Here is a 23,048-nt window from a genome sequence, read left to right on the forward strand (position 1 = left end):
TACTAAAAATCTACAAAACATATTGTATTATTTGCATTAAAAATAAGCATAGAATATTTTTGGTCTGCAAAGCATCTAATGTGCTATTACTTGTTAATGAAATCCACTTTAGTTCAACATTATTTTATATAATGTGTTTACTTGAGCCATATTTATGCAACACATTTCTAGAAAAAGAAAAATAATTTCTTTTTCTAACTAAACAAAGAGCCAAAGAGAAAATATATAATAGAAGATGCTAGCCATTATATGCAGGAAATCATGCCATTCAAAAATTGGAGCAGTTAGGAAACTGATGGAGGATGGGCACAGAGCCACTGCCCTTTTTAACAGTTCTTCAAGCATCCTACTTATTTTTTAGAGCACAAAAATAAAACAAAAGGTTCTTAGCCAAAGTGATGCAGATATCATTTCAAAATACAGAGCAGTCCATCAGATGATATTGTTCTGTTTGTTCAGAAATCCAATTCCAGGAAATACCTTCCCTTCCTAGGCAGAGACCACCCAAAAGCTAAAAGCTCTATTTCATCTTAACATCATTAACGCCTCTTTGATGTTAATTTCATTAATTGAGGCTCTTTTTATTCACAGCACCACTGTTAGATTACCCTGTTGAGTTCTGCACAAAATGTGCAAATATAAATGAAGTTCTTATTTTGATCAAAAACTTGTGAAAGAAGGTGAAGAGATAGAACTATATGCATAGCCCACCGACAACAGTGTGTGGTGATGGCCAGAGGGAGGGGTGGCAGGTGCTGGGTGGAGGTGGTGGTGGGGAGATGAGGGATGTCTGTAATAGTCTCAACAATATAAATAATATAAACACAGTATCTGGTACATACTGCGCTTTGTGTAGGTACCCATCTTAGGTATAACTGAAATTGTTATAATTCTTATTTTAAAAATAAATGTGAAAACTGACTAATTTCCTATGAATAACCATTTTCCAGTAACAGCTAGCTTCATACACTTCAGAAACCCTTCATAAGGAAGTATCTAATGCACTTTGAAGTATATAACAGCTACTTCACCTTCTTTTATGAAAGAGTTAATATGAAAATTTGTTGTCTTAAAGATACCCATCCTTTAGAGCAGTATCTCATTTCCCAATAAGAAATAGTCTTTTACTTCTTTGTAAAACAAAATATACCATGGATTTTGCCATGACTCGGGTTTGTCTTAGTCCTTTACCTACTGAAAGTTTGAGACTGGTCTAAAAATAGCCGGCTTGTATCAGAATTGTTGAACTATTTTGCACTGAATAAAGTTTCTTTCTTTACTGCACCCTGCCCCTCCCCCCCAAAAGATATCTTTAAAAGGTCAGTATGAAATTTTCTAAAATAAATAAATAGATAAATAAATAAATAAATAAATAAATAAATAAATAAGCAAGCTGATATTTATGTGTTGGAGGAGAATCTTCTAGAAACAGTAGATGCCCCACTGTTTGTTATCGAAGCTGGGCTAGCTTGTGATTTATAACCAACATTAATGCTGGTAAGGGTATGCCCACATCACACAATTCCTGGGATTGAAGAAGTTATTCTCTCCATAAGATAGTATATATTTTCTTCTGTGCTTGAAGTCACCCAGCTACCATGCAGCTTACTGGTGCGGTTATCAGGGGCCACGCCAAGGACCCTTAGATTGGCCGAGGGACAGGTACATGGATAAAGAATAGCTTAAAGGGACCTGTAGGTTGCAGGGAAAAAGAGTGTGTTTTGAAGGAGAGAAAGTTACCCACGTGGGCTCTTAAGGCAGGCTCTCCACTTCCAAGAAAATAAAAGGACAGGCACCTGAAATAGATCATACAATTTCCTGTCAAAATTTCAGGGACAGCCACACATATGGGCAGGCCTGCCAAAAAATAATTATAGTGATCTTGTGGCTTTTATTTCACGTGCTCCCAAATCCTTCTTTCTCTTAAGGTTTAATTTCATACCACAGGCTTCTTCTGTAGTCTGTTTGTTTTTTGTTTAAATAATTCATTACCAAAGGTTTCTAGCAGCAACTTGCATTTGTAGAGAAAGGAAATATTCATAAAAATAAAGTGCTCCAAGCTTTTTAGGATTTCTCTGAAGTAAGGAAGATGTTGCTATTCTTATGGCTTCTTGTCAAACTTGACAAAGCAGAAATGCCAAGCAAAGAAGTCCTCTCAGAGCAGGGATCCTCCTGCCATTAGTTGAAAACCTGGACTCACTAAATCTAACATTTGCTAAATTCACTTTATGCAAGGTAATTGACAGGGCTATAGAAAATTTTTTAAGAATCCAAAGCCAGATACCAGCACCCCCCCTCCCCCCCCGCCCGCCCCCCCCCCCCCCCGCCTCAACTGGTCGTTGGCGGAGAAGAACACTCAAATCTCATTGATTTATAAATCAATCAACCAATAAAAGGTACTTCTTAGGACATTGCATGGTTCTGCCACTTCTGGCTTGGCCAACATGGGGTTCAGGAGGAGGAGGTTGGGGTAGGGGGAGATTTTGAATTTAGTTTCAGAGGTGTTGAATTGGAGATGCCTGAGGGACTCCCAGCTGGAGATGACCTGTGTGCAGGTGAGAATACCAGAGAGCAATTGTAGGAAGAGAAGTGAAAGAGCATGGTCAACAGGATAAAGGCTGTCCATTTAGGTAAGTTAAAGGCTGCAAAGGGTCATGTCAAGTCATGTGATCAAATATGCACTGGTTTCAATAACTATGCTCCACCCATAAAAGAGGTTCCTATAACCTCAATGAGGACAGAGTGGTAGCAAGGTGGCGAGAATGACAGGATTGCTGTGGATTATGGAATGAATGGCAAGTAAAGGAGATAACTCTTCAAGGACATGTGGCCAAGAGTGGAAGTTAGGTCTACGCATATCGTGCAATATAAGTGGGAGGACTTTCATTTGCTTTTTTATTTTTATCTTTATTCTTACTTCTGTGTCTTATTAGGAATTATTTAATTCACATAGTATTCCTCAAAATTAATTCTTCCTCCCTTCATTTGCCTCAAAATTTTCAACTATAGAACTGAAACCAGAATGTTTGAAGGGTCTTTTAGAAGGACCCAGCAGGGGTCTCTGTTTAGATTCTCAGGGCATTCTCCCTTCTCCAAGCAGCATTTTATCTTGTCTTTTTTTTCTTTTTTCAGAATTTCCTAACTAGATCAAACTGCTTAGTCAATGAATGCTCCTGTCTCTAGGTCTTTATTTGTTCTGCTGTTTATCAGCATTTGCTACACACATTATATATTCCTCGATTTTGAAGGGACAGATTGCTTTCTGTCTATACCTGCTGCTTGTTTCTGTATTCAGGTTGCTTGGTTACAGAAACACTTCACCAAATTTTCATGGAAGGCACAATGTGTACATAGCTTTGAGGCCCATCATGTGGAAATGGTTCACACGCATTTCCTAAGAAGGCAGTCAACTGATTCATGTGACATTACAGAAAGCACATCTTATATAATTCTAAACATCAATGTAATCCACACATTAAAGTGTAGAAATGTGCACAAATATGCCAAATCCCTTTAAATATTCACAATTAAAGAAAACTCTGAATGCATTTTCTTTGTAGTTTTTTTCTACACAGTGAATGTGTCATTGGAAAACATATGTACAATTCAGACTGTATAAGCAGTTTATCTTGCATTTTTTATACTTACTTAAGAACAATTTGTGTATTTGTTTATTGGTGCTGCTGTAACATATTTCTACATACTTAGTCGCTTAAAACAACATAAATTTTTATCTTATAGATCAAATGTCCCACATGGGCCTAATGGGACTAAAATCAAGATGTCGGCAATGCTGCATACCTTTCTGGAGGATCTAGGAGAGAACCTGTTTTCTTGCCTTTCTAGCTAATAGAGGCCACCCACATTCCTTAGATTGTGGCCCCCATTTTCCAGCTTCAAAGCCAGCAATGTTTCCTCTCTGAACATTCTTCCACAGTCATGTTTCCTCTGACCCTCTTCTGCCTCCCTCTTCCAATTTTTAAAGACTTGTAATTACATTTTGCTCATTCAGATAATTCAGGATAACATTCCTATCTTAAAGTCAGCTAATCAGCAACTTAATTCCATCTGCAATCTTATTTTTCCCTTTGCAATATAACTAACATATTCACAAACTAAGGCATCTTCAGTGAGGGGGGAGATGAGAGGAGGCATTTTTCCTCTTAACCACACCTGGTAATCAGGAAGCAGATTGCCTTGCATAAAAAGTATCTGAGTTGTAAAACACAGAACAATTCCATTTAGAAATAAAGTGATTTCCTATGGGATCAAGTACAGAGGATTCAAATCAAGATCTTTTCTGAGTTTTTAGTTTTCAACTTTATTCTCTTATAAAAAGGGTTTCTTATTTTTCTCTTTTTTAACCTTCCTTCCTTCCTTCCTTCCTTCCTTCCTTCCTTCCTTCCTTCCTTCCTTCCTTCCTTCCTTCCTTCCTTCCTTCTTTCCTTCCTTCCACATTTTCTTTTATATATTTTTGTCTTTATTTCTACCTTTCCTCATTGTTTTGTTATAAAAGAATAATGTCAAAAAGACAAATGACAGATGAGGCATCTATTTGCAACATATATTTGAAAATATTACTAACATTATATACAAAGAGCTCTTACAAATTAATAAGAAAAAGATGAAATAATCAAAAATATGCAAAGGATATATTAGCAAGTTCACATGAGACATTTGGAGATACAATAAATAAATAACTGAAAAAAGGATAATCCATACTATTAATAAAATATACTTTGTTACTCATTAATTACCTTATTTCATGTATAAAAGGGATAAACTGTAATATGCCCCATTATGAGAAGTGGGGAAAAGTAAACTCTCACATACTGCTCATGGGAGTGGAAATCCTTTGCAATGAACTGAATGTTTGTATCCCCTCAAACTTATATGTTGAAATCCTAATCCCTAATGTGTTGGTATTAGGAGGTGGAGCCTTTGGGAGGGGATTACTTCATGAGGGTGAAACTGTCATGAACGGGATTAGTGCCCTTATAACAGGTATCAGAGAGGGCTCTCTCTTTCACCAGGTGAGAACACAAGGAGAATGAAAATGACTGTCTACAACTAGGAAGTGGATCCTCACCAGAACCCAATCATGCTGGCACCCTGATCTCACACTTCCAGCCTCCAGACTGTGAGAAATGCATTTCTGTTGTTTATAAGACACCAAGTCTATGCTATTCTGTCATAACAATCCGAAAGGACTACGATATTCAGGTCACTTAATACAGATGTTGGTGTTCATATTTTTGACTCTGTGAATGGAGACCCCTGAAGCTATTCAGCACATGTCATCGACCCATGGTGCTGCAAAAACAATAGCCGATTTGTCAAGTGCTATCAAAAGCATCTTGGTTTTGTATGCATTTTGAAAAAGCAATTCCACTTTTAGAAGAGTATTCTAAAAAAATATGAATGTGTGCCAGTATTTACCTATTTATTCATCTATGTGTTATTTATATAAACAGAGAATAGTTTTCAATAATAATTCTACAATTCAAGAGTATGGTTTTGGGTGAACATTAGGTCTGTTAAAATTATGTTTTGGAAGACTTTATGATGATAGGAAAATATGTTAAGCATTGGTGGTGACACAAGTTATACGACTGCATTTCTGGATATTTGCATTTTCCATTTTAAAACACCTGAAGGATAAACAACAAAATCTAATTCATTTCTGGACCATAGGACAGGAATGGTTTGTATTTTCTTCTTTTTGATTATCTGTTTTTTACTACACATCTGTACTATGTTGATAATAAAAAGTCATATATATTTTTAAAAGGATGGTCCCAAAGTTGAAATACCTCCTTTTAAAATGGTAATAAGAAATAAACATTTAAAAATTTATAATGCTTGGTTTACATGCCTCTGTGAATATTCATTTACATTGTTATTCATACTATTTGAAATTGGCTCATTCCTATGTTTGCACATGACAAAACTGAAGCACAGCAAAGTTACTAGTAAGCAACATGCACAAAGTCACAGAGTTCTAAGGTGGTTGTAATGGAATATAAAGTATTTCTTGTGATTATAAACCCAGTGGCTTCCCTCCACATATAGATGATTTTGACTATGTATTGAGTTCTTCATCTGTCATTTGTTACCTATTTCAGATATTAACCACCATTTTCACCAATATTGCCTTCAAGCTTTGTCTTCTTATCATTATTGTTTTGGGAAAACTGATGTCCATGGAGTAGTTTGGAAGATGAAAAAAAATAGAACATGTAGATATGCCATATGACTGTAGACACACTAGCTTTAGAAAAGCTCTAGCACTATTACTGTAAATAGATCATATATATATATATATATATATATATATATATATATATATATATGCAGAAAGTGTAGCTTTAAACAATTCTCCATGTTTTCAGGATTGCTATGAGAAGTGGATGATGAACCTATGCCATAGGATTATTGTTGGAAGGCCGGACTCTAAGTCAGGACTCAATTAATTCCTTTAAATATAAGAATTAATTCTTAATTCTCCTTAAATGTAGGATCTGTCACAGTACCATTCAGCTCAAGGACTTCCTCTTAGCACCAGCATTTCTTAGGGATTCACAAACTGGATATAAGTATCCTGCTTACTTTTCAAATTCTCCTGTCCGAACTGCCCTTCTTTGCTATGTCACTTCCACAACACTTGGAATCATTTCTCTGTACCTGCTGAACCTTTAAAGATTACTGAATGCACCACATTATTAATGAAATATACCCCTACACCCTGGTCCTCATACGTATTTGCCTCTAAATCCCTGGGTGCTATGACCACACTGATGCTATACATGATTATTTGCTAATATTGTCTTCCAACTGTTCTGCATAATACTTGCCTCTCGGGCATAATATAACAACTCTATCTTAAATGCAGTAGTGATTGAAGCCTTGGCCACATAGTAGGCTAGGCATATAATAAATTATTTGTTTACTGATGGGCAGAAAGATAATGAGTGATGTGGATGAGAAAAAAGAGGGGAGAATGAAGAAGATGTAATGTGAATGCTTTCTCTTTTTCACTTTTAAAGAGTAGATCCAGGTAAATATTTTAAAAATATGTCCTTTTGTCAGATTATATAATTATTAGAAATTTTGGATAAATATTTTTCTTTGTTGTGGAAAGTGAAAAATATAGGGAAAGAAGTGTAATACCCTAATCTAGCTATAATAACAATTCTTATAGTTTCTGGGGGAAAAAACTTTTTACGTGAGACTGGTTAGATAGAGTTTCAGCTTAACCTCATGGTAGTTTGGTATTTACTATAATAAACACCTTACTATATATTTACAAATCTTCCAGATTTATTGGAAATGCAATGGAATATTAGAAGTGGTCTTTGATCTCCAGAAACTTACCTTTTCATTAGTGAGACAAGACAAAGAGATCAAAAAGAAATCATAATATAAAAATCCATCTGGAGCTGCCTTGCATGAATGTGTATAATTTAGACAGAAATAAATGACACAAACACATAGAAAAAAAAAACTTACTCATTTCAATAATATTTACTACATGTTTGGAATAATATAAGCAGGTCAAATGGGGGGGGGGGGGCAGATGCTCAACGCAGGAGCTGCCCTCTGGTGGTCAGTGTGCTCCCACATGGGGGAGCTTTGCTCAGTCACAAGCCAGGCTGATGACTGCCAGTACAGCGGTGGTGGTGGGAGCCTCTCCTGCCTCCTCAGCAGTGCTAAGGATGTCCGACTGCAGTTTAGGTCTGCGTCCCACTGGCAAGTGGACATCCCCCGCGGGCTGCCGGGCTGCCAGAGGGATGTCTGACTGCCAGCTTAGGCCCAATTCCCCGGGGAGCAGGACTAAGCCAGCAGGTGGTCATCCCCCAAGGGGTCCCAGACTTTGAGAGGGCACAGGCCGGGCTGAGAGACCCTCCCCCCCGAGTGCATAAATTTTTGTGCACCGGGCCTCTAGTCCTAATATATAAAAACCCAGGGTCCGTAATGACTGAAGACTCGACTGACCAGAAGTCAGTCCTACAGTCAGTGCTTGGTTGCTGTGGTGACCCAGCACTGACTGCTGAGGGGGCTGTGGATCAGGCCTGGATAGAGGTTCAAAGAGAGAGGCAGGGTCTGATCCACAGCCTCCCTGGCAGCTGTTGATCAGCTGTTGCCTCTCCCTTTCTCTCTGGGCTTTACCATCAGCCGCACCTCTGTTTCTCTCCGGGCCACCATGGGGGCTGCTGATCAGCCCCACCTCTTTGATCAGGCCCAGAGATAGGCCCAGGGATGCTGACTGGCATAGAAAATGCCGGGAGCCGGTCCATGCTTGCTGTTTCACGGGACCTGGCATATATGGCATACTGTTCTTAATATGTTTGCTCACCTTCTTGGCACTATGTGTTTTAACCAAGGTCTCTGAGAAAGGTTGTTTCCCCAGGTAGGGATTTTCCCCTGAAGTTAGGGAGGGAATAAAACCTCTTAACTAAGTGCCAGGTGGGTAATTAATCACTAACTACAAACAATCATGCTTAAGCTACATAATCTTTACTCCCTGGAATGGAGATAAGAAACACCCTAACCTTTGTAATAGAGATTGATAGGATTGAATCAACTGGTATAAATACAGATGTAACAAGACAGAAAGAGTCAGAACTTAGAAGACAGAACTTAGAACACAGAACTTAGAAGACAGAACTTAGAAAACAGAACTTAGAAGACAGAACCGAGAGACAGAACCTACCTAGCGAGAGAACATGGCAAAAGATCTTGGACTGAACCTGTCTATAGAACATGGCAAGAGAACCTGACTAGAACCTGGTGACTTAACCTGGCTGGAGAACCTGGACAGAACCTGGATGGAGAACCTGGAGATCCAAAGCAGAACCTCTCTGGAGATCCAGACAAGAACTTGGCTGGAGATCCTGGCTGGAGATCCTGGCTAGGCTTCTGATCAACTGAACACTGTCTCCGTGTCCTTCCTTCTTCGCCGACTCCATCCACACCTTTGGGGACCCCTGGACCCGCTGGGGTTGGACCCCAGCAAGAAAACAACTAATTAGGACCAAATCTGGGTGAAGTGTGAGGAGCCAATGGCTGCCTAGGAGGCAGAGCTTTTGATGCTGACTGGCATAGAAACCAACCAATTAGAACCTAATATGGGTGAACTGCAAAGGTAGAATCTAAGCTGGGGGCTGAGGAGGGGTTTTAAGGGCAATAGCTGTTTGGTGTAAGGTGTAATAAAGCAGTTCAATTTTTTAATGACTGGTTTGGCAGTATAGTGCATATGGCTAGCTATCAGTCCAGATATAGGGATTATGTGTTTTTGTCTGCCAAGAGCACCTCCTCCTGCTGAAAAAGGCTGCTCCCCCCCCAATTTAAGCAATCCTATCCTATATAATCTATCTATATTAATAAAAGGGTAATATGCTAATTAGACTGAGTGAACTGGCCATCTTCTGGATGTCCAACTTCCTTCCAGACAAAGCCATGGTGGTGGGGGCCGAGGCAGAGAGGGCAGTTGGGGGCGAGATCAGGCTGGCAGGGGAGGGCCATTGGAGGAGAGATCAGGCCAGCAGGGGAGGGCAGTTCGGGGCGATCAGGCAGACAGGCAGGTGAGCAGTTAGGAGCGAGTGGTCCCAGATTGCAAGAGGAATGTCCAACTGCCGGTTTAGGCCCAATCCCTGTGGGGTACCCTATTGGAGAGGGTGCAGGCTGGGCTTAGGAAAACAGCCCCCCCCCCCGCCCATGCACAAATTTTGTGCACCGGGCCATTGGTATATAATATTTGACTATTAATAAGTTGGTACAAATATTTTACCTAAACCAAATAAACTTCTTAGCTGGATAAAATATTTATAAATTTTCTTGCTTTCTGGGTTAAAAAATAAAGAGAATATGGATGTATTTTTAATTTTTTCATATTGATTTCTGAGAGAAAGGGAGAGAGAGACATCAATGATGAGAGAGAATCATTGATTGGCTGCCTCTTGCATGACCCCACCAGGGACTAAGCCCACAACCCAGGCATGTGCCCTTGCCTGGGATTGAACCCAGGACCCTTGAGTCTGTAGGCCAACATTCTATCCACTGAGCCAAATCAGCTAGGGCTGGATGTATTTTTAGTCATAGGTTTTCACTGTGAATGAATCAGTTGAGATTTAGAAGTTGGTGGGGGCTGAAGATTTCTAAAATGAAAACATATTTGTGTGCTTACAAGGGTTTTTATCAACCGATGGTCATTAAGCCAATGATTAATGATAAAAGTGAAAACTTTTAGCCAATGAAGAAAAAAGCTTTGCTTGAGATATGTAGAGAAAATAATTGGTGAATTTTTTTCCCTTGCTTTGTGTATTAGCCTTTACTTCCATACTTATTCATTAGGTGTATAAAACATACATAGCTCTTAATCATATTTTCTGAGAATAATACACTAGAGTCATGGGCAGCAATAGATGAATGATACAAGGACTGGACTGGGGCTGGGAAATCCAGTCAGCTGAGTAGGAAAACCAGGCAGCTGAGGGGCGGGTAACATTGTTAACAGAAGTCAACACATAGAAATCTGTGGTTTGAGAGGAAGTGAAGAGAGGGCAAGTCCAAAAGTCTGGATAAGGAGGGGTCATGAATCTGGAAAGCCAGAGGTTGGGCTAAGGGCACAGTCTCCAAATCCAGCTAGACAAGTTTGGGTAAGACATCACCCTATCAAAATAAACCCAATCTGAAGTTAAAGTTGCTTTAATGGCCTGAACTGTAAGAAAGAGATGGTTCTAGTAACCCAGGGCTTCTTAACCTCTGCGCGGTGGATTTCTGTAGCTGGATAATTCTTTGTTGTGGGAGGCTGTCATGTGCCTTTTGGGATGTTTAGCAGCTTCCCTGGCTTCCACTCCCCCCCCTCCGCCCCCGCCCCCCCCCCCCCCGCCATGGAAACAAAAAATGCCTCAAATGTCCCCTGAAGGGCAAAACCACCCCAACTTGGAACCACTACAGTAAACAAAGTAAAATGAGAGAGGGAGGGAGGAAGTTTGACCATATCTCTCCAATTTCCAACATCAGGATTCTTTGATATAGTTGCAAATTGTAAAATTGACATTGTTATTGGGAGATAAGTTAATATCCCCAAATTCTCTATTAGGATTTAGATTCCTGCCGAAACCGGTTTGGCTCAGTGGATAGAGCGTTGGCCTGCGGACTGAAAGGTCCCAGGTTCGATTCCGGTCAAGGGCATGTACCTTGGTTGCAGGCACATCCCCAGTGGGGAGTGTGCAGGAAGCAGCTGGTCAATGTTTCTCTCTCATCGACGTTTCTAACTCTCTATCTCTCTCCTTTCCTCTCTGTAAAAACTCAATAAAATATATTTTTTAAAAAAAGGATTTAGATTCCAATTTTTTAAAAAAATTATCTTCCATATTCCAAATCAATAAAAACTACACACAATAAATCCTATACACTAAAAAATATAAAGCTTTTATGCTGAGAACAAAGAGATTTGAGCTGAATCATACCAATATTACTTGCTGTAAGCCATGAAATGATGCACTGCAACTATACATTATTTGCAACCAAAGTCTATGGTAATTCCACAAATTTGCCACACTAGACTTCCAAACAACACATCTGGAAGGAAATATGTCAAATGTGCTTCACCAACAGCAAGATATAAAACTGTTGGAAAAAATTGTTACTGGTTTCCTTCCTTTGAAGTTCCTATTGCATTTCCACGATTGGCTTTGTTAGGGCCTTAATTGTACCCCTCTACCCCTAAATATATATGTCAACATCTTAACACCCATTACCTCATCATGTGGCTGTGTTTAGAGATAAGGACTTTGAATAAATAATTAAGTCAAAATGAGGTCGTTAGATGGGCCCTAATTGAATATGATTGGTTTCCTTATAAGAAGAGGTTATTAGGACATAGACACACACAGAAGGAAGACCTCACGAAGATACAGAGGACATGGCCATCTGCAAGGCAAGGAGAGATGTCAGAAGACACAAAACCACCTGATGCCTAGATCCTGGAACTGTGGCCTCCAGAATTTGAGAAAGTACATTTCAGTTGTTTGAGCCATCTGATCTGTGGTCCTTTGTCACAGCAGCCCTAGCGAACTAATACAGGCACTTTTCCATCTTCCTTCATGGCTGTTAGGTCCTTTGACTTCCTGGTGACCACGTTCCTGCTCACCTACCGGTAATAGCACCACAGGGACTGGATGACTTGGATGGGATTTAATTTTGAGATCATCAATTTGACTCATATTAGGAAAGATTTTATGATTGTAGATATTAGAAGAAAGAGAAGCATGGTAGCTTTGAAAAATGATGGGCATTTAATTAAATTAGAAATAAGACTTTCTCAATGTTCCAAATGCAACTGCAAAGTTGAATCCATTCTTCCCTGAAGATGTTCTGAGGAAATTAACCTATTATCACTTGTGCAGTGACAGATGTCATAGTCAATTTTAAAATATGACTCCGTTGCTCCTAGCTGTATACCTCATTATTCTCAAGTATCCATAATCTTCTATATCTAAAAGGTAGGGTTAATATAGTGCCTGCTGTCTTAGAGTTATTATGAAGCTTAACTGACTTGGTCCATGTATCTGGCTAATAGAAAGCAACTATAAATGTTACCTGTTATCCCTATCACTAATATTAGGTAGTACTTATGCATGTGTTGTATGTTTAATACTATCTTTTCTAGCCTAACTTGCATTGTTTTCTCATACATTGTGTTTCAGAAACCTAATTGTAAAATTTAAAGACATATGATTACCCCCAAACATAGATATTCGGTTTAATATAAAAAATGATCTTTTCCCCTTTAAACTATTATCATTATTGCTTTGGAAAGGGTTAAGAAGACTAATTAAAGATACCCTGAATAAGTCAGATTAGGAAGATTATATGGCAAGGAAAATTATATTCTAATCAAATATGATATAGTTATAAATTAACCATAAATTCAAATTTTGGACAGATAATATATGTCATCTATAGTAGTAGTTACATATTCCATTAGATGTTACCCTTATTTTATACTGAATAATTAGAATTTACAAATGGCTGTTGACTCAGCATTGCAAAAATATTTAACAAGTTGGGGGGATTTTGACATTAAGTTTTAAAATGCACTTGCTGTTATAAATATGGACTGGAAATAATTTCATGAACATGCCATGATTTAAAGCATTGATGTAAAATTGAAAGTGATTTTATTATTATTTCAGTGGCTCAAGTATTAAAATGCATTTTGCATTTATTTAGAATAGCAATTTTTCAACAACCATTTATTTGCATAGTTATTAACACATTCTGAACCACTAAAACTGTCTAATTTTAAAAATGTTTGTATGATTTTTGGCTTTGCATCATTGGAAAGACCTGCTAATGGGTAGATTTGTTTCAATATAATGGCTTATACTTATGAATTTTTTTTTTATCTTGGTGGATGTAGGCACAGGCCTGGGCAATTTATAAGTGTGGAGAAGAAACCACAGATCATGCCATTGTGGGCCTGAGGAAGAGCCTTTAGAAGTTATTTGGTCAAATCTGTCTTTTTTGATGTGAGGAACTGAGATTCAAGAGATGCTTTGATGTCCCCAAGATGACACAATGACCTTGTTGGACAGAGATCTTGGGCCTAGATTTTCTATCATCACCCCGAATTCTTAAAAACTATGATACAAGTTCCCTTGGGTGACCTCTGCACAGAGACCACATTTGTTACCATCTTTAAGATGCAAAATGAAATAGAAATATAAGTGATGCCTCCATTTCTTCAATCCTCAATTCCAAAGGAAACAAATTGCTTTACTTACCTACAGGGAAAAAGTCGTTCATTTTCTTCTTGTAGATTTTGAAGTCGACTTCTAAGAAGACACAGAAGATGATTCGGTCCACCTAGAGGCAAACGATAAAACACTCAAAGTGAAAGGAAATATGGCAACTGCCTTCCCAGAACATGGACTTAGAGCAAAAATCAGATGGGAAATCCTCCTACAGATTTTTGGTGCTGTGCTGCTAGCTATATGACAGCACTGAGTGAAGTTTAACTCTGTGTGTGTGTGTGTGTGTGTGTGTGTGTGTGTGTGTGTGTGTGTGTTAGAATATGTGTGTGAGTATATGTGAGTGTGTGAGTATGTGTGTGTGAGTGTGTGTTAGTTTGTGTATGTGTTTGTGTGTGTATGTTTATGTGTGTACTTTTTATTTAAATAAGTCCATGGGCTTTTTCTTGGAAAGATGTTACATAAATCAAATAAGAAATAATGAAAATAAGCCACTTTACAGCGAGCTAAAAATAAGATCTAAGATTCTGAAAGTATACCTAGACTTTATGTCTTATAAAACAGCCACATGAGAGCTGTACAGCAGAGTGACAATAAAGTATGTCAGTAAACAAAGCTCTTTGCCCTACCCTTGTTAAGTAAATACACTTATCAATCCTGATAGACTGAAAAGCTTCTTCCAGTTTAATTTGCATGAGGTCACTTGCTCTTAGCTTAACATATTCGGAAATAAAATACAATTAATTGACAGTTATATGAGGCCAATATAACTTTAATCTAGGAAGTATTATGGGATAAGTAAATGCCACTTCAAAAGTAAACTGTGCATGCAGGACCTTCTTTTGGCTTTGAGAGAGTTTCTGCATGTCAGGAGTTTCTTTGAGACATTCAGAAAGTACGGTAAGCAGAGGAGAGAAATGGAGTATGGGCAATAGCTCACATATATCTGATACTGAATCAGGGACTCAATTTTGTGCCTTGAAATAAATACCCCTTTAGTTCCTTTATTGTAACAATCTACCACAAGTTAAAAATTACTTAATCTATCAAACTACAAGTGGTAATTGAAAAGAACATTAAGGGAGGCATCTTTCAGGACAGTAAGGAATGGAAGTGGGATGTGCTCACGGCAGGACGTGAAAGAACACAAATGGACATGCTCCTCTTAGCCCCTCGGCTCTCCAGCCTGTGGGGTTCGGATCCATGCTAGCCAAGTCCAACGTTCCCAGCAGGAGAGATCTACAGGGGTGCGAGAGCTGGGACACAGGAATCGCCAGGATTCCCTGATGGAAGCTCAGAGTTGTGGCTCCCTGACCCCTGCAGAAGTCTAGACCCACATCTAGATACACTGCCTCCTGGGCACTTACTGGACTTCTATGGTATTATCACTAAACACTATGCAGCCCCGGTAACTGCCTGCATATTACAGATTTTAAGAGAAAGCACCTGGCTTCCCCAAATAGGAGGAATGGTGTGCAGATATCCATATTTTCTTTTCCCTGTATTCACTTGAGCTTCTGGTATCCAGTTCTTTCTGCATATCAATAACATTTTCTTCAAATGCAAAAACCGTCACCATCAACTTACTCTCCAGGTGAACTATAAGATCAGTTACATAAATGATTGACTATCTGCAATACTGAATGCTAGTCGACACTCTCCTCATGGCATGTCTATGCCCTGTGACTAAAGATAAATATCATAATGTCGAGCAATAGAAACAAGTTCCAACGGAACATATATTCTATGATACCATTTATATAAGTTTCTAAAGCACAAAGATACAACAGGGAAGGGAGTCATTCATAAGCATGAATATACAGAAACAACCCAAGAATGTCATACACAAACCTCAGGATGCTGATGATTTCTGGGGAGGGAGGGAAGGTAAAGAGATGAACAAGTAAGTCTTTAACTGGACAGCTAATATTTTATTTGTTTAGAAGGGAAAGAGATTAGAAAAAATATTGCAAATGGATAATAGCTATAACTATGGGGCTAAGTACATGGTTATCACGTAATTTCCTGTATTTTCTTGTATATTTGAAATACTGCATAATTAAGAGTTCTAACACTAAAAATAACACTTGTCTTAGACATACTCTACTCTCCAGTTGCACTGAGCTGCTTGTTGTTTCCAAACACCATAATTATTCTGACTTCTGTACCTATGATGGTTGCCTTTTTCTCTAGGCTTCAAGTAGTCAGATTATTTCTAAAACCACCTAGTTGAGATAAAAATCAAAAAAAGAAAATTTGACTTATCACAGACCTAAGAAGACCAACCAGCACTATCTCATCTATACACATTTTCCTTTATTTTATGGTCTCTTAGTATAAATTATCAATTTTTTAAAAACACTCATGTAGTGTGTGCATGTGCGTGCGTGCGTGCGTGCGTGCGTGTGTGTGTGTGTGTGTGTGTGTGTGTGTGTGTTTGTGTGGAGAGGGGTTAGTGGTAATACTTCACAGACTAAATGCAGATTTCTTAAATATTGCAAAGAATTTTAATCCACTTTCAACATTTTCGGCTTTGTTACCATGGAAATGGTATGACAAATTCAGCAACCTGATTTTATTTTCTCAGAGAGAAAGTAGATGATGAAGAAAAGGTTCATTATTTTAAATTAATTGAGTGGCCAAGTTCCCTGCCCTGTCCTTCCAGCATGACACTGAAAATATCTTGAAAGCAAGGTGAATCCAATAATTAACTTCACTTACCAAGTACTTGTTATGTATGCATCTGTAAATATATTTATATATGTGTGAAAAAGCCTAGTCTCTGTTAGTCAAGACCTCATTTGGGTTACAAGCCTGGTGTTCACAAACTCATGGTTTGTATTGATCAGTGCTTGCAGTAGATTGTATTTTCCAAGATGGTGTTCAGCATGGTGTCTGGTCCTACAGGCTCCTCTTAAAATGTGATGCTAACACTCCTCTCACTGAAAGGCAAGATCTTTATTCCCTCCTCTTGAATCTGGGAGTGTCTGTAGCTCTGGCACAAATGACATGTAACTTCTGAGTCCACATCATAGGAGATGATGTGGCTTCTGTCTGGCCCTCTTTGGAGGCTCACTCTTGTATCCAATCACAATGCTGGAAGGAAGCAGAGATACTGGATGAAGAATCCACACGTAGAAGTTCTAGCCAATAGGCCTGGTCAAAAGTGAGTTGCCTGTAGAATTAGCTCCTGACTTTTGAGTTACCCAAGGCGATACCACCTGGAGCAGAGATATGTTGTTCCTGCTGAACTCTGCCCAAATTGCAGATTCGTGAGTAAAACATAGAATTCTATTCCTAGAGATCTGATATTCTTCTAGCTTCTTCCTCTTGCCACTGTTGGGATTTTTTGTCTTTCAGCTATGTGACACTGGGCTCCTGCTGAAAATCTCAGACTGAATGGATCCAGTAGAAGACACAAAAATATAAATACAGAAAGTCTAACTGCTACATGACCGACAGAGAGATTGGAAACCTGAATTGTGTCCATTCTTGCCCCAGATAAATTTTATGAGAATATGTAGGAATATGTAACGATGGCTTTAATTTTTCTTTTAAGGTAGGCACTAGAACAATTTTATAACATGGTTGTTCTTGAGAGACTGTGTTTATTCATTTATTCATTGGCTATTAACTGAGCATCTTCAATGTGTTGTGCCTCACCCAGGTGCCATTCTCTCACCGGAAAACTTGAATCCAGAATTGAGTATTTTTCCCAAGGCCAAACGATTAATTAATGGCAAAATCTCAGGCATCTTAATTTCACGTCCATAGTTCTTTTTGTAATATCACCCAGATCGACACACATGGGACTGAGTTTATATACCTGTCACTAGCTCTGTGACATTGAACAAGCCAGAATCTCACTGGGCTGCAGTTTTCATGTTTTTATAAAGAAAAGATTGAATTGTATCCTCCTTTTATTTATTCTTTAATCCAAGTTATAGTCTATCCCTGTGGTCATTTTGTGCTCCATCAACCTAGATAAACTGGAACTACATTTCTCTGTATGGTTCTGGGTTAGAGTTGGCCACAGAGAAATTTCCATGAGATTTGGAGGGCAGAAGCATGCAACCACTGCACTAGGCAGGTGAGTACAGGGCATCAGGCTCTGGGCAGGTCATGTACATGTTGATCATCAGCTGGCCCTTGGCTTTTGCAACACTTGATGGTTCCCCTGCCTCAGGTGGTCTGAGTCCTGGGCTGGGCCCACGTGCAGCTCTGCTGCAAGGACACCCACTTCTTCTGCAGGGCATTGCCGTCTGGGGATGCCATGCACTGAGAGACAGATGCATGTGGCAGTCTGTCCCTGTGGGTTCCAGTTTGCTCTCATAGCTTCTACTTTGTCCTTGTTCTTTTCAACTTTGCAGTCAGCTTTCCTCTTGATCATCTCTTGACCTGCCCCTTGATGACCTACTTTACTGACATACTCCAGATCTGGTCAAATGCAGAAGCAATGGCCTTCCATAGACTTCTTCACCAGCTTTGCTCTGCTCAGCTAATCATCCCCTTTGAACATTAACTTCCCCATTTCCACCTACAATTGTATAAAATCAAATCCATATAACAACTCCCTTATTCTATACCATCCACAAGATTCGGCTTCCCTTATTAAACCCTGCCCGATCTAATCTTTAATATCATATCATTGAAGATCAGGTAGAAGAACACAGCGAAGGACAAAAAATAATAACAGTGTTCCTTTTTGGAGGCATTTAACCTGTCAAGGTTACTCAAATTCCATTTACTTCCTTCAATATAAACTTTTATTGGTCCTGCTCATCTTCTTGGTGAACTTCCTAAAGTGTGCAGCCATTCTTTGGTAGTTAAAGCAACTCTGTGTACTTAAAATGACTCACACTTTTTTAAACAAATATTTATCTATCTATTCATTTATTTTAAATATATTTTAATTGATTTCAGAGAGGAAGGGAGAGGGAGAAAGAGATAGAAACATCAATGATGAGAGAGAATCATTGATTGGCTGCCTCCTGCACACCCTCTACTAGGGATTGAGCCTACAACCCGGGCATGTGTCCTTGACTGGAATCGAACCAGGGACTCTTCAGTCTGTAAGCCACTGAGCCAAACTGACTAGGGTTCACACTTTTTTTTTAATGGACAAGTTGTTAGTCAACTCAGATGGGTCCTCAGGCTAAAACATAATAGCAAATAATACAAAAGGCAACATTCATATTTCTAGAAAATAACTGTAGTCCTTATTATATTTTAAACTAGAACCTTATGAAGAATTGAGTGGTGCTCATCGTTATTTCCAGTGTGTGGCATAGGTCCTGATATATAATATGAGCTCCATAAATATTTGCAGTGTATGTGTTCTGGAAAACAGACTTGACTAAAATGTAAGTATATGGCAGATATTGTTCAAGGGTGTTTAGTTCCAGAACCAGAAATTAACTTCTTTAGGAGGTAGAGTTTCCTTTATGTTTTTCAGAAGACCTGAGAACTGAATTATAGAGGCATCTGGGTGATTTTACGAAGTGGGAAAGAGCTATATAAAGAACGTGAGTCGTTTATTGTTACTACCCGTCATCTTACCCAATGATTCTATGCGGAGTACAATGGCTTTTGAGCCCAGTATTGATGTTTTCATATAGGTGCTTATTAGTTTCACAATAGAAACCATGATAACACCTATAAAGTAAAATTTATTAAAAGTTTTAAAAGCTTTTGTAAAATGAAAAGACAATATTAAGTATTGGCAAAGATATGGATTAACGAAACTTTCATATCCTGCTTTTGGAAGTAAAAATTTATACAAAAACTTTGGGAAATTCTATGGCAGTATCTACTAAATTAGCTGAATTTGCCCATAGGCTATGTGTTACTCCCAACACAATGTACATGATATGTTCCCCAAAAGATACACACCACAATGTTCATGACAGCACTATTGTAATATCTCCAAATTGAAAGCCACTTAAATGCCTAAAATGGCAGAATAGATAAATAAATTGTGATTTATTCACACAAGAATCTAGAAAAACAAAGAGTATACGCTGGATGATTCCATGTTGGGGTCCAGCACCAGCAGGTCCAGGGGTCCCCAAAGGTGTGGACCGAGTTGGCGAAGACTATCCACCCTATTCCTACGGTGGAGTCGGATCCTTCCCGAGTGTGGGGCGCTTAACTAGGGGTTCCTGTTCGGGCGCCAGATGCCAGGGTCTGACCCCAGCGGGTCCAGGGGTCCCCAAAGGTGTGGACGGAGTTGGCGAAGAAGGAATGACACGGAGGCAGCGTTCAGTTGATCAGCAGCCTAGCCAGGATCTCTAGCCAGGATCTCCAGCCAAGTTCTGGTCTGGATCTCCAGAGAGGTTCTGCTTCGGATCTCCAGCCAGGTTCTGTGGCCATGTTCCCTCGCTAGGCTCTCCAGCCAGGCTCCGTCCAGGCTCTCCAGCCAGGCTCAGTCACCAGGTTCTAGTCAGGTTCTCTTGCCATGTTCTATAGTCAAGTTCAGTCCAGGATCTATTGCCATGTTCTCTCCAGCGAAGTTTTTCTGTCTCCAGGCTCCGTGTAGGTTCTGTCTTCTGAATTCTGTCTCCTGAGTTCTGAATTCTGTCTGTTGTTGTCTTGTTGCATCTGTATTTATACCAGTTGATTCAATCCTATCAATCTCTATTACAAAGGTTAGGGCGTTTCTTATCTCCATTCCAGGGAGTAAAGATTATGTAGCTTAAGCATGATTGTTCGTAGTTAAAGTGATTAATTACCTGCCTGGCACTTAGTTGAGGGGTTTTATTCCCTCCCTAACTTCAGGGGAAAATCCCTACCTGGGGATTCAACCTTTCTGGGAGAGGTGACCTTGGTTAAAACACAGCGCCAAGAAGGTGAGCAAACATATTAAGAACCGTATGCCATATATGCCAGGTCCTTTGAAACAGCAAGGATGGACCGGCTCCCGGCAATTCCACTTCCATAAAGTACAAAAAATATTACAGAAATAGACAAAATCACCTATGTCGTTAGATGTTAGAAGTTAGACTAGAAATAACTCTGGGTGACAGTAGGTGGAAAGGGACCAAGGGGAATGCTAGGAATCCTGGTTGGTTTTTTGTTTGTTTGTTTGTTTGTTTTTATCTGGGTGCTATTTCTATGTTCAGTTTGTAAGAATGTATCAAGCGGTACACTTAGGATATGTGTTCCTTTCTGTATGTTACACTTCAGTAACAATTTTTTAAAGGTTGAAAGTCTTCTGTTACAGTTGTCTTGGTCAACAACAAAAATCTATTTTCATTGACTTAGAGGTCAAAAAAGTCCTTTTAAAGCTGACCTTCTAAAGTCAATCTCTCCATATATTTCCACTGATGCCAACTGTAGCTCACCCATCAAGGTATAAAGGAGTAAAGATGTATTTCTTTCACCAGGATATCCATTAATCCACAGTTGGGTGTTTTATGCCCCATAAACATGATGACATAGTTCTATTAATCTTTTTTAGCATCACATCCACTGCCCCTGAAAAGCATTACACAGTGAAGCAGGTTTCAAATACCTACAGTGCACCTCCTTTCTTCACAGCTACCAGTCCTAGGGCAATTGACATAGCAAAGATTATCCTGTGTTCAGCGATACTGGGAGAATGAATGGATTCCGATGAGTGTAATTTGCTTTCCCAATGACAAGTGAAAAAACATTCAAATGTCTGGTGTGCATGCAAATAATGCTTTAACGAAGGCCTAATGGAGGGCTACCTGTGTAAGTGCAGCCTGATGAGCAAGGGGTGAAGTCTCAGCCTTCCTAAAAGACAATCCAACAGCCTCACCAATGCAAGCTTGGATATTGGGGCATTTCATAAAACAGTGGCTACTGCTAATAAGTGAATTAAATTTCAGGGTTTAAGTATCAAAGTTGTATTAGGACAGGTTTTGAGAGGGGTGGAAGAACCGCACCATCAGAGCTTGCCTGGTGATATGAGTGAACCAAGGTTCAATAGTGGAACAAGGGGATGAGGTCACTCGTGATTAATTGAAGAACAAAAACAAAAAGTTGGGTTCCCTGAGCCGTAGTTCGTCCCCTCCTTTCAATTGGAGTAAAGAAGAGCAATCTGCCCTTGTCCCAGTGTGGTAATTCTCTGTTGTGCATTACAAATTTAGTAGCTTGAGCCAACAATTGTTATATTATCTCACAGGCGAAAAGTCCAGGCCCAACAGAGTTGGGTTTTCTGCTCAGGGTCCCCAAAGCTGCAGTCAAAGTGTTGGCTGCGCTGCAGTGCCGACCTGGGGTCCTCTTCTGAACGCATCTAGGTTGTTGGCAGAATCTAGGACCTAGGTCCTTACAGTTGTAGAACTGAGATCCCGATTTTTTTTCTAGCAGTCAACCAGGGACAGCTTTTAGCTACCACAGGCCATCTGCAATCCTTGCCAGGGGCCCCGGAAAGGCAGCTCAGGACATGAACACTTTCCTTCTTCCAGGGCGACTGTGTCTCTACGGGTTTCTCCTCTCCAACTTCTAGACTCATTTTGAGAGCCCACCTAATTAGGTCAGCCCACTCTCCCTGTTAATGAACTCAACTGAGTAATGCCTTAATTGCATCTATAAAAATCTTTCACCTAATTGTGTGAATGACTACCCCATCATATTCACAGGTGCCACCACACTCGAGATGAGACTGGACAAGGTTTGCACAAAAGGGAGCAGGTGCCAGAGAGCATCGTAGACTTCTGTCTCCCACAACCAGTCATCTCCTATGTAAAACAGCTGCCTATATTCCAACTTGGACTCGACCATGTACCAGCTCTGTGACCATGAGCAGGTCATCTAACCTTCCTAAGCCTCGGTCGCCTCATCTCTAAAATGGAGGCTGGTATATTAGTGGGGGTTGGTATATTAGTTTTCTATTGCTATTTGACAAATTACCACAAACTTGTAGCTTTAAACAACCCTGCTTATTAGTTCATGGTTGTGTAGCTCAAAGGTCCAGCATGGTGTAACTGGGTTCTCTGGGCATCATAAAGGTGAAATCAAGGTGTCATCTGGACTGAATTCTTGTCTGGAGGAGAAAAATCAAGTGGTACCCCTCATTGTTCTTGTTGGCAGAATTAAGTTACTTGAGGTCCTAGACTGATGTCTCCATTTCCTTTCTGGCTGTCACTTCAGAGTCACTCTCAGTTTCTAGAGGCCATCTGCCTTACTTGCCAACTCTATGTTCAAGTTTGCAAAGGCATTTCAAATCCTTCTTGATTTTGAATCTCTGAGTTCTTCCATATCAGATATCTACACACAGATTTTAAAAACTCATGTGATTAGGTCAGGCCACCTGGATAGTTT

The 23,048-nt window shown here is 39.5% G+C and overlaps 1 protein-coding gene across 1 annotated transcript in view; it reads right to left on the reverse strand.

Annotated features, from left to right (window-relative positions):
- Window positions 1-23,048, reverse strand: part of LOC132239341 (ADP-ribose glycohydrolase MACROD2-like) — a 792,923-nt gene that overhangs the window by 189,489 nt on the left and 580,386 nt on the right. The window contains exon 4 of the mRNA XM_059705503.1: window positions 13,794-13,875. Coding sequence (XP_059561486.1) covers window positions 13,794-13,815 — 22 coding nt within the window. The 5' untranslated portion in view covers window positions 13,816-13,875. The remainder of the gene's footprint in view (window positions 1-13,793; window positions 13,876-23,048) is intronic.

This window comes from Myotis daubentonii, chromosome 8 (genome assembly GCF_963259705.1).
Source record: "Myotis daubentonii chromosome 8, mMyoDau2.1, whole genome shotgun sequence".
NCBI classification, from domain to species: Eukaryota; Metazoa; Chordata; class Mammalia; order Chiroptera; family Vespertilionidae; genus Myotis; species Myotis daubentonii.